This window comes from Aulonocara stuartgranti, assembly GCF_965226115.1.
Source record: "Aulonocara stuartgranti genome assembly, chromosome: 8".
Lineage (NCBI taxonomy): Eukaryota > Metazoa > Chordata > Actinopteri > Cichliformes > Cichlidae > Aulonocara > Aulonocara stuartgranti.
Window position 1 is genome coordinate 4014190 of NC_138959.1, and position 10811 is coordinate 4025000.

At 42.9% G+C, this 10811-nt stretch overlaps 1 protein-coding gene across 4 annotated transcripts in view; it reads right to left on the bottom strand.

Annotated features, from left to right (window-relative positions):
- The window catches only part of LOC309712267 (SRC kinase signaling inhibitor 1-like), a 144656-nt gene that overhangs the window by 85252 nt on the left and 48593 nt on the right, over positions 1-10811 (bottom strand). For all 4 annotated transcript variants that reach the window (XM_082542931.1, XM_082542929.1, XM_082542930.1 and 1 more), the window contains exon 2: positions 2612-2919. In XM_082542931.1, coding sequence (XP_082399057.1) covers positions 2612-2896 — 285 coding nt within the window. In that variant the 5' untranslated portion in view covers positions 2897-2919. The remainder of the gene's footprint in view (positions 1-2611; positions 2920-10811) is intronic.

Here is a 10811-nt window from a genome sequence, read left to right on the forward strand (position 1 = left end):
TCCAGCCACCAGGGGTAAAAATCAGAAAACTGATAAATGAATCTATTCATGACACAAATGACACAAATGACCCTACAGACTATGAAAAATGGACATAGCAACGTGACATGACACACTGTAAAGTTGTACATTTTAACATTTTAAGTCTGTCGGGATTGACTCGTTTTTGAAACCAGACTCAAGTGGCCATTAGAGGAACGGCGGTTTTTCTTTATTTTTGTAGCCCCGGCAGGTGCTGTTTGCTCCAGCCCCGCATTTTAGATATGACATCATCTCCTTCTGAGAAAGACTGAAAATAAGCCCCTATGGCTGAATGTTATTCCCTAAAGCCGAACAGAGAAGAGCTGCAGCAGACCATCTGTCACAGGTATCAAATGAGAGCATGCGTTGATGGATGGCAGAGTGAAGCTGAGAATATGAAGCAAAGAAAAAAAAAGACAGAGCAAAGGGAGGGAGGAGATTTGATGAAGGGAGGTGTCTCACATTTTGACATTCGCTCGCTGTCTCACTTCAATTCTTTTCTCCATATTCTATTGCTGACGTTTTTCAGGTAATAACCGCTGAGAAGGTGGCCATTTCTGGCCCAGCGAGCAGGTCATAGACATGCCTCCACTGCATCCGTGTGTCTAAAGCCACAGAGGCGTCTCGCCACATAATGCTCTTGTTTGGGTTTGCAGGCCCGCTGATGTGCTGCTATTATCTCTCAGGAAGAAAATGTTCACATGTAGAAGCCGACAGCCCTCGGAGAGCACTCTTACCTCCCCCGAGGATGCACCCCCCTCTAGATTTGTATAAAACTGTGGATGTGGCTCTGTGTCATAATCCATACACGATATGAGCTTTTATTGATCAAATTAGGACTTCATAAGGAAACAAGTCCTTACTGGGAGGTTCTAAAACCACTGAATCAGTCCTAGTTCAATCCTAGAAATCTGTTGACCAATTAAAATGTTGCACAGGACCAGAAAACCATCAATAACTTTAACAGATGGTGTATTTTTGTTCCCTATGACCACCAATTATTTTGCTTTTTGTACTGAATTCATTTACTTTTTCTGATCTGTTCGCGTAGGAGCTGGCTACATGGATGAAAGTCACTGTCAAACTAATTTTATTCCAATGTCTTATATATTTCCTTTCATATGATATGGATATGTATGGATATATTTATGATTTGAATTGTGACATGCTGCCCTGTCAGCGATACCGAACACATTTGCTGGGAGCAGAGGCAGAGGATATCATCCTCTTTTCTTTTTGCAGACGATCCTTGCCTCCTGACTTCATCAAACGTGACCTCTAGCTTGCGCTGGGGCGATTTGGAGCAGCCAAGTGTGAAGCACATGGAAAGAGAATTAGCCCCTCTGAGTCTGAGCTGTGATTCTCCACTGGAAAGGGCTGGATTGCCCTCTCCTGCCTGGAGTATCTCTGGTTTACAAGTGAGAAGTGAGTGGAGCGGGACACTGACAGATGTATTTGCACAGCTTCTGCAGTGGTGTGGATGCTGTATCAGTCTGCTGTGGTAATGAGAGGAAGTTGTGAAACACAAACAGCCATGTTCCTGCCCTCGTCTATGGACACAAGCTGTGCGTGCCAAAAGAGTAGGATCGTGGCAGAAATGAGCTTCCTCCAAAGGCTGTCTGGGCTCTCCCTTAGAGACAGGGTGAGCAGCTCCTTCAGGAGAGGCTCGGAGTAGAGCTGCTACACAAAATCGAAAGGAGCCGGAGGAGGTGGGTTTGAGCATACTAGGTGAAGTATACGGTGTCGATTTAATTAGTCCCCCACCAAGGCAGCAGAGCAAACCTTAACTGACCCTTTGTATAGTTTTATACAGGAGAAGGTAAAAATAAATATCGAATTTCTGTCTTCTGAATTTAAACACACGATCTCTGAGTAAAAACGATTGGTAGATTGGATGGTCGGAGTTAAAAAAAATGGAGTCATGTTTAAGTTGTTGAATTGAGTTGGATTGATAAATGACTTTTATTAAAGTGACAGGGCAGTAAAATCTGGTTTCAGGTGGTTTTTGTTGATTTCAGAATTCTAGTTTTTATTCTTATAATGTGTTTTTTTTTCACGCCTGGTTTATTTTCATTTTAGTTAACTCCAATAACCTCAGCTGTTGTCATCAGTGACAAGACAGAAGCTCACACTGAAAGCAAAGTGTCTACTGTGACTTAAAAAACCTGCCATTTGAGTTCCCTTCATCATTTTGCGTATGCACGCTGCCTTCTGTAGGTATTCTCGCAGGACTGTTCGCTCGATTTCCTGACAAACTATAAAAGAAACCACATAAACTGCAGCCGACTGATTAGAAACTTCTTTCCGCCTGCTAAGATAAACAGTATGAGTCACGATGAAGGTGGTGTATCCTGCACCAATCGTCCTCAGGAGGATTGATGGAAACAGGAAAATAATCCCACCTTCTATTTTTATGGAAATTGGGAGTGAATGCGAGAGATTTAGCTCATTATAAGTAGAATTAACAAGGATTAAAGTGCCAAGACCACCACTGCTGCAGTTATAATTACTCATGTCACAAAGGGAAGTATTCGTCCGCTCATTGTTTCTTTTTGGTTTGTTCACGTCAGAGCAGAAAGTGTGAAAGTACCTGTCGGCCCGCAGCGGGGGAGCCCTGTGACATGCTGCTGGGGCTGTTGGAGAACTTGTTTTTCTGGAGGTCCATGATGGCGTCTCGCTGACGCTCTATGTCAGCCTTGTGGATGCTGTTCAGGGCCTCCAGGCTCTTGGCGGCCACAGAGTTGTGCCGGCGGTCCAGCGAGGACGACGTGAAGCCCCCGTTGCTGTTGTCGGGGAACCGTCGGGCCCCGCGGCCACCAGTGGCAGCCAGGGTGTGGTAATCCCGGGGGAACTCGGCATCGCCGGCAGAGATCATGGGACCCTTTCTCTTCTCTCGACCTGCAGCCAGAAGATGGAAGGGAGGGGAATTTAAAGAGTGAATGGTGAGACAGTGAAAAATGTCTTTGGTAACAAGATCATGTCTTACGATGAAATCTGAAAACAGTGGCATGATTTTCAGGCTCATGTGCACCAGTACACACGATACCACAGGAAAAGCAGCTGCACGAGAGAGAAACTCACTTGAAATTGGAGTCATTCCATCTCAGTTCATCAACATTTTAAAACATTTCCCACCTGACCATCACAGATTTACCTAAAAAATCATTAGTTCTTGATTAGTTGATAATTAAAGCTAATGGGATTTTAACATTTTGGGGGGAATGACAACAGGAGCCTGAATCTTTGTTTTATTCTGGCCATCTTTCCCAACCAAGTCTGTGATGGTCAGGTGGGAGCCATCGGATGAACTGGCACGGATTCATCCCTTTACACCCGAACAGATATTTGAACTCGGAGGTTAATAGCTGCTTAAAAACAATGCAAAAGATTTAGCAACAAAATAGCAGTCAATATGCATTATGTCCGCTGTGTCATGTGTTGCACGCAACCACCTGTATGTTATCATTCATAAGGTTATTCTTGTCTCGCTTACTGAATTGCATTCATCAAAAATGTGTGGGAAGTTATTGTTTTAGGTCTTAAGATTCTTTCCATCTGTCCCAAACAGCAGATCAGTAAGAACTCCACAAATTTAAGGCCATTTCTGTGTTTAATTGTTATTGCTCATGATTCTTGGAAAGTACACTCTTATGAAAGAGATTTTTGATTTTAATGTAATAAAAATTAAATGTAATAAATGTAATTTGTTATTCCACCATTCGAGCTTTCATTCCATGAGCATTATAAGACTCCAGTAGCATGTACTGTACATGCTGTTTATAGTCAGCTGGTAAAAGAATGGACAGGCAGATGTGCTTTAATCTGCTCATTGGGCTGTGAGTGAATGAGGTGGTTATCTCTGATATCACTGATCCAACTGTCTAAACATGCTGTAGTTAATAGTTTGGACCTTGAGGTTTGTCAGCAGTGAGTGTTAATGTGAGGGCCAACGATGATACTGCAGTAACAGCCATAAAAACTCACTTTGTCCTTCAGCAACCTGCACAGTACACAACAAAACACTCTGTTCTCTCCCCCTATACACACACACACACACACACACACACACACACACACACACACACACACACACACACACACACACACTGCTGTCGTTCTGTTACACAAACACACCTCAGGCAAAATACCCCGTGTGAAAACAGTGGGAACATCTGTCTATTCCAACAACTGCAACTATCCCAGGAACCCAGAGGCGAAAGAAAAAACTGTCGAACAGCAAAATCTCTCGCTATCACATGACAGCAGCGCTGCCTCACACACGTGTCAAAGTCTGTCAAGGAAACAGTGACATGAATGGGAATGAAGTCTCCGTGCATGGGGAACAGTTTAGTGCCCCCTTGTGACCGCTGACGCATAAAGCACGGCTGGCCTCGTGGAGGTGATCCGTTACAGTCGGCGCGCTGTTTGCATGAGTGAACAGGCTTAGTTTCATTATTTATGCACAAGTTATAAGGAGACACAGAAAGGAAAATAATGTGCAGGGAGAGGATAAGGAACAGGATACACCTGACTTACTAATGTGCTCATTGAGTTTATGACCCGGACCACCTGTTTTGAAATGTTTGGTAAGAGGATGAAGCAGAAATATTTCACTCTCCTGCACAGCATATAAATAAAAAGGTTCATTTGTGGAAATTGTTTCTAATTTCAACCTTTACTGCAAACCCTGTCAGAGTATTTCATTTTTAGCTTTTGGCTTTGAGGTCTTGGCCTTTTTTTGTGCCAAAGAAAATCATCAATCACATGAAAGAGGATTGAGGGAATATATCTGCTCTGCCACCTTAACAGAGAGCACAGCACTGACAGTCAGGTTTCAGTTATAAAAGTGAAGTTAATCAATAAAAGAATCCACTTGTTGGCAAAATTCTTCAACTGAAAGGCTTCGCTTAGATAGCTGCTGTTCTTCGAGGGCCATACTGCATAACAAAGAGCAGCTGATGATGAAGTGTTGAGGTGGGAGGTTCATCCCCAGGATGGATCCATTGCAGGTTTGTGATGATTTACATTAAAAGAAATAAGTAAAGGAAGCTCTGGGGAATAAATTTGACTTAGTCATGGTCAGAAATAGAGAGATCATCAGTGAAACTTCAGAAATGTCAAAATTCTGCAGTAAAATAGCTGCTCGATGGTTATTTTGACAATTCAAGAAAATTCAAGCTGCTGATGGGATTTTTCTAATGAATGGCATCAGGGTAAACTCTCAGATTTTGGTGCTTGTTTCCACTTTTAAGGGATAGCAGCTCTGTGCTGTGCATGATGAAAGTGTTTAAACCCTCTAAAGAGAGAGAGAGAGGAAGAAAGTAAACAGCAGCAGCACTGCAGGAGGATCTGATAAAACACAGCAAGGACGCTGACCCCGTGGTATTTGAATCAAATACAGAGCTTCAATCTGATCAGAGGTTATCTGTTGAGTTTTCAGCCACATCCCCTGACTTTATTCTGCAGCTAATGGGAGTGGGAGTGATGCATCGAGACACACAGGCACATAATGTACCGGCGGTGGAGTACAAACAAACTGTAAATTACAGGCCCTGTAGTGTAGCGTTCGACGGCCGGAGCCTCTGTGCATTATTGATCTGTCCCGTCGGGTCCTCTTATTGACCTGCCGAGCAGCACAGATGCACTAAAGCAAGACTTTTGACTTTATAAACTCAAAGTTAAGAAACTGTCATACAGCTTGAAGCTACAGATGCCCTTGCATGTATAATTTATGCTTATTTTATTAGAAATCCATCTAAAGCTGCATAATGATAGTGCCATGCTGAGTAAACACCACTCAGAAAGTTCCCATGGTGTTCAAAGTTCCACGGTTCTGGAAATGGTCGGGGTCGGGGTGTGCATCACCATGACTCGTCTGCATTCGCGCCTGTGAATCCGAAATGTTGCCAGTCTGTGGATTCAGCCTGGCAACAGAAATATTTGTAGCTGTACTGTCTGAAAGAAAAGCGTCCGAGGTGGTCACAGATGTAATTCTTCAGCAACATACCGGTGTGTATCCATGGCAGGAAAGAAAAGAAGGTTATAAAACAGAGGCAGTGGGGGTGGGGGGGATCAGGAGAGACGGAGGGAATGTCGAGACAGGGGCTTGTCACTTTAAATTATGTGAAGCCTTCTGCAAACACAATATGCAGTAAAGGGGGAGGTGGTGGGAGTTTGTATGTGGGGCAAAGAGACGCTGTATCTTACCAGGCTGAGCACTGCTGGTCATCTGCTGCAATACCTGCTGGGATTTACTGTACAGTAACTGTGTTACAGTGATGGTGCAACAACATCTGTCCCACATTTCACCGTGACTTATTCGGTCCAGCCGTTTGGTGAAAATGTGAACTCGACATGCAAATAAATACACACAATCACAACTGGGAGCTACCCAGTAAAACCAGTGTTCAGCTGGGGGCAGTGGGCAATAACAGCCGACCCTTTTTCCAGTCATAAGATTCTCTTTTGTCCCAGTTTTGTTCAGTTGTCTTTACTTATAAAATTTGATTTGTTTCCTAAATGAAGAAAAAAGATGTGAAACGATCTGATTGTGTGATTGTCGAGATTAGATTTGTTCCTCTGGAAAGAGTTTCAGTTTGATGACAATTGTGTTACAGAAGCAATCAACTCCAAACTAAGCTTTAATTATTTTTTTTAATTCCTCCAAACTTCAATCTTTACAGATCAGGCCTGCTATAATATCAGATTTATTTTTTAATCGGAGAACAAAAGCGCAGTGACTCAATCACAAAATGTAGACACACTTGGTAGTCGGTGCTCAGAGTACAACAGTAAAGCTTAACAGCTAAAATTAGTTCAGACCAAGCAGCAACCTCCAGGGCTGAAAGTGAAGCTAGTGCTGCCAAATGTGCAGTTCCTCCAACGGCCATTGGAGGCTCCAAAAATGAGTCTCATGCTAACGTGTCCAAACTTACAGCAGAACAAACGTGTTTAGAGCCTGCTGCAAGATACACATTTCACCTCTGTGGAAGGTTCATTCCTTTATGAAAATGATACAGACCCCAAAGTACATTATCCAAACTGTATTTAGAGATCTGGCCCGTTTAGCAGGTGTCCACATGCAGGTAGTTGTAACCCATCGCTGTCTGCTAGGCCTCATCCACTACTCTGAGTCACTGAACTGCACCTCTCGACTCTCTGCGTGTGTTTATTAATTCATTACTCAGCACTGGCAAGCAGATATGTGTGTCCAAGTCCAAGAGTAAGTCTATAAAGCCAAAGAAATCCAACAGAAGTTACACAAGGAAACAGAGAAAGAACACAAACAGTTGCTGTAACAAAAGACAAAGGGAAGACAACACCATTTATACTCCCACACTGAGGGCTAATCAAAAGAATTAGACACAGCTGGGAGGAAATGAGACACAGGTGCACAATCAATAAAACCACAGGGAGGAAGTAAAACTGGATACAAGACACAGACGGCAACTAACTATCAAAGTAAAACAGGAAGAAGGTAACAGTAACTCGGGAAACTCAGACGCAAAAACAAACTTGATACAGGAAAAGACACAAAAAGAAAACAGTGGGAAGGACTGAGGAAAATATTAAACTCTATTAACTGGAATTAAGAACTCTTAATGGCAAAATCACTGGACATCCCACATCTCATAAATGCAGTTTCTGCACTCTGGTTAGTGCTAAATTATCTCAGATGTGATGTGAGAGAGAAATGATTTGGATAACTGATGCAGTACTTATCAGATGTTGGGACACCACCTTCAACTAGCCCTCAACAGATGGCTTCTCCCCCTCCTCTCTGTCTTTGGCAGGAGATGCAAAGCTGTTGGGTGGAAGACAGTTGCAGAAACCTGATATTCCCACACCTCTACTCATTCCAGTGTAAGGTCCTGCTGGGAAAACATGGTTATCTGAATGTTACTACCACACACCTGAACATTGCGGCTAGGGATGGGTATCGAAAACCGGTTCTTGTTGAGAACCGGTTCCCACTGTTTCAATTCCTTGGAATCGTTTGCCACTTTTAAAAACGATTCCCTTATCGAATGACGTCATCACGTTGAGTAGCGTCTTTTACCCAGTAGGAAACACGGCGCCTGAGCGGCACAAACGCTCAAAAGTTTGGTTACACTTTATGAGAAAGGATGACAACAGGGCAACGTGCAATACTTGCAAAGTAGAGATTTCATCAAAGGGAGGAAACACTACGAACATGCAAAAGCATTTGCTCAAAAAACACGCGATTGCTTTCAACGAATGTCGTGTTTTTGATCCGCTCCGGACTAGCGAAGCTCAACCCAGCAGCAGCGGTAGCGTTTCCACGTCCTCTCCCGTTAATACTGCAGGTAACTAATCAATTAGAATTGCATATTATGTTAGCGCGATTTACCTTATTACAAAACCTGCTATTACTGTGCGTTGCATTTAGATAACCATGATGAGAGAGACAGAGTCTGGCTGGCTCAGATGCTGGCAGTTCTCGCTGCAGTCTACCGGTAGCGTCTCCTTTCAGGCCAGGATAGACGAATGTCACCCAGCAGTGTCTAAGTTTGTGGTCAAAGGCTTGGACCCATTTGCCACAGCAGATGCCCCCGATTTCACTTTGGTAAGTGAATGTGTTTAATTGTAGGCAGGGACATTACTGGATATTCTTGTGTAATTGCTACAGAATAATTTATGTTAAACTTTGTTATTGCTACAGGAGAATATTTATTTTATTATTTTACATATACATTTTTTTCCTGGGGACCCTGTGACACCCATTGAAGAGCCGTAGGCTGTGAATCTCTTAAGATCTCACTGTTGGGTTTGTAAGGCCATGTTACTCCTAAATTTCTATCTTGTTCAAAGAGAAGATATAAAACACAGTTCTAAGCTAATCGACCTTAGTGTTCTCCTTTTTTAAAAAAAAAGAATCGATAAGGAATCGAATCGTTAAACAGAATCGAAAATGGAATCGGAATCGTTAAAATCTTATCAATACCCATCCCTAATTGCGGCTGCCAAACATCACCCCATGGTAACAGCCCTCCCTGATGGCAGGAAGTGCCTTCAGGAGCGCCTCCAGAACAGGTCAAGGAGGCCAAAATTCTCCAAATTCACAGCCAGTTGTGGAAAATGTTTCCTTTTGTGTTTCTCTGAAGAAAATGCAATGGTTTTAATGCTATCATCTACATACATGAATGAGCCATTTCATTAGGTACACCTGTTCAACTGCTCGCTAATGCAAGTATGTCATGAGCCAATCACATGGCAGGAATTTGATGCATTTAGTTAGATGCATGAGTTCATTTTATTGAAATGGCCTCCACAGTCCCCAGACCTCAATCGAACAGAGCACCGTTGGCATGCAGAGGAATGAGAGTTTCACATCACAGGTGTACAGCTGATTAATCTGCAACAACTGTGCAATGTTTTCATGTGAACATGGAATTTCTCCAGCACCTTGTTGAATCTGTGCCACAGAGAACAAAGGCAGCTCCAGAGACACCAGGGGGTCTCAAGATGTACCTAAAAAGTGTTGGGTGAGTCTATATTTCAGAGGCATTTCCAAAGTTTCCATTTGGGTGATGCGGTGGGGACTGAGTCAGGGGATCCCACAGGAAATCAGATAATTTGATTAGAAATAAATAAAACAGAGGATAAACCTGACATTGAAAGAGAGGCCCTCTTTGGACATGCACCTGCATATATTAACTGAATTTATTCACCGGTGATATACTAATTGAGCACCGTGTCTTGTTTTATCTGTAATGAGTGCTGGATTACATAATTCTTACATAACTGAATGAACTGACGGCCCCTCTGGGCTCCTTCGACTGGTTTTGAAGCCCTGGCAAAACTTTGCCACCTCCTACCGATGACAGATTTTAATGGCTGACCTTTGCTCATCAGATCTCCTTTTAAAAAAGCATCTCTGAACATGCTGACATTTTCCATTTGAGCCTCAGTTTTACTGCATACTGATTTCAGGTGAATTTATTCCAGTCCTCCCTCTAGTATCTCATTTGTTTAGTAAATTCAAGTAGGCAAATGTTCACATAAAACCCAGAGCAGCTCGTGTTACTTAAATCATGGCATTACTCATCCGTGTGTAAAGCAGCTACAGCCCTGCATGGTGTTTTTTCTCCTTAACTCCACCATGCTATTATTGCTCCTGGTGATGGTTAATGGGCTGCCACCTCCTCCCAGCTTGCTACTGGCACCACCTTTGTTATTACGGCTCTTCAGCTGTTATCGGTGCTGCCAGTCCATCTGATGAATTGCCCTTGAATTGTTTTATTTTACTCACATTGCTGAATCTTTAAAGTTGACACTGATGTCACTGTCATATTTCTGCCTTGCTTGCATGGATGCAAACCCGTGTACAAGCCCACTGAGGATAATTCCAAGGAATTACCTCCATTTATCAAAACCAAGCCTAAACTTGGACTCGAATATTCTGGCCTTCCATATCAAGATCATAAATCCCTCTGTCCCCTTAAACTATTAAATTGTCTGTTTCATTCTCTACTGGATGCTAATAATGCAAACTCACAGAACAAGATGTTTGTTCCTCCCACACATGCTTATACAAAGTTGCCATGCTGACCTCCCTGCATGATTCATTCTTCTGTGTTCATTAGAGTTGAGGGGAGACTAAAAAGCCAGAGAATGATTGTGATTGGGCCACTGATGCCATATTTCAGCTGTCGGGAACACATTCCAAAACCTGCTCAAGGCTGCGTCCAAACATTTCTCATTACTAGCCTCTAAGTGTGTAAAAGTGTGTGTCAGCAGCACAGCCTTGGCCACTGCTGGCCAAAGAG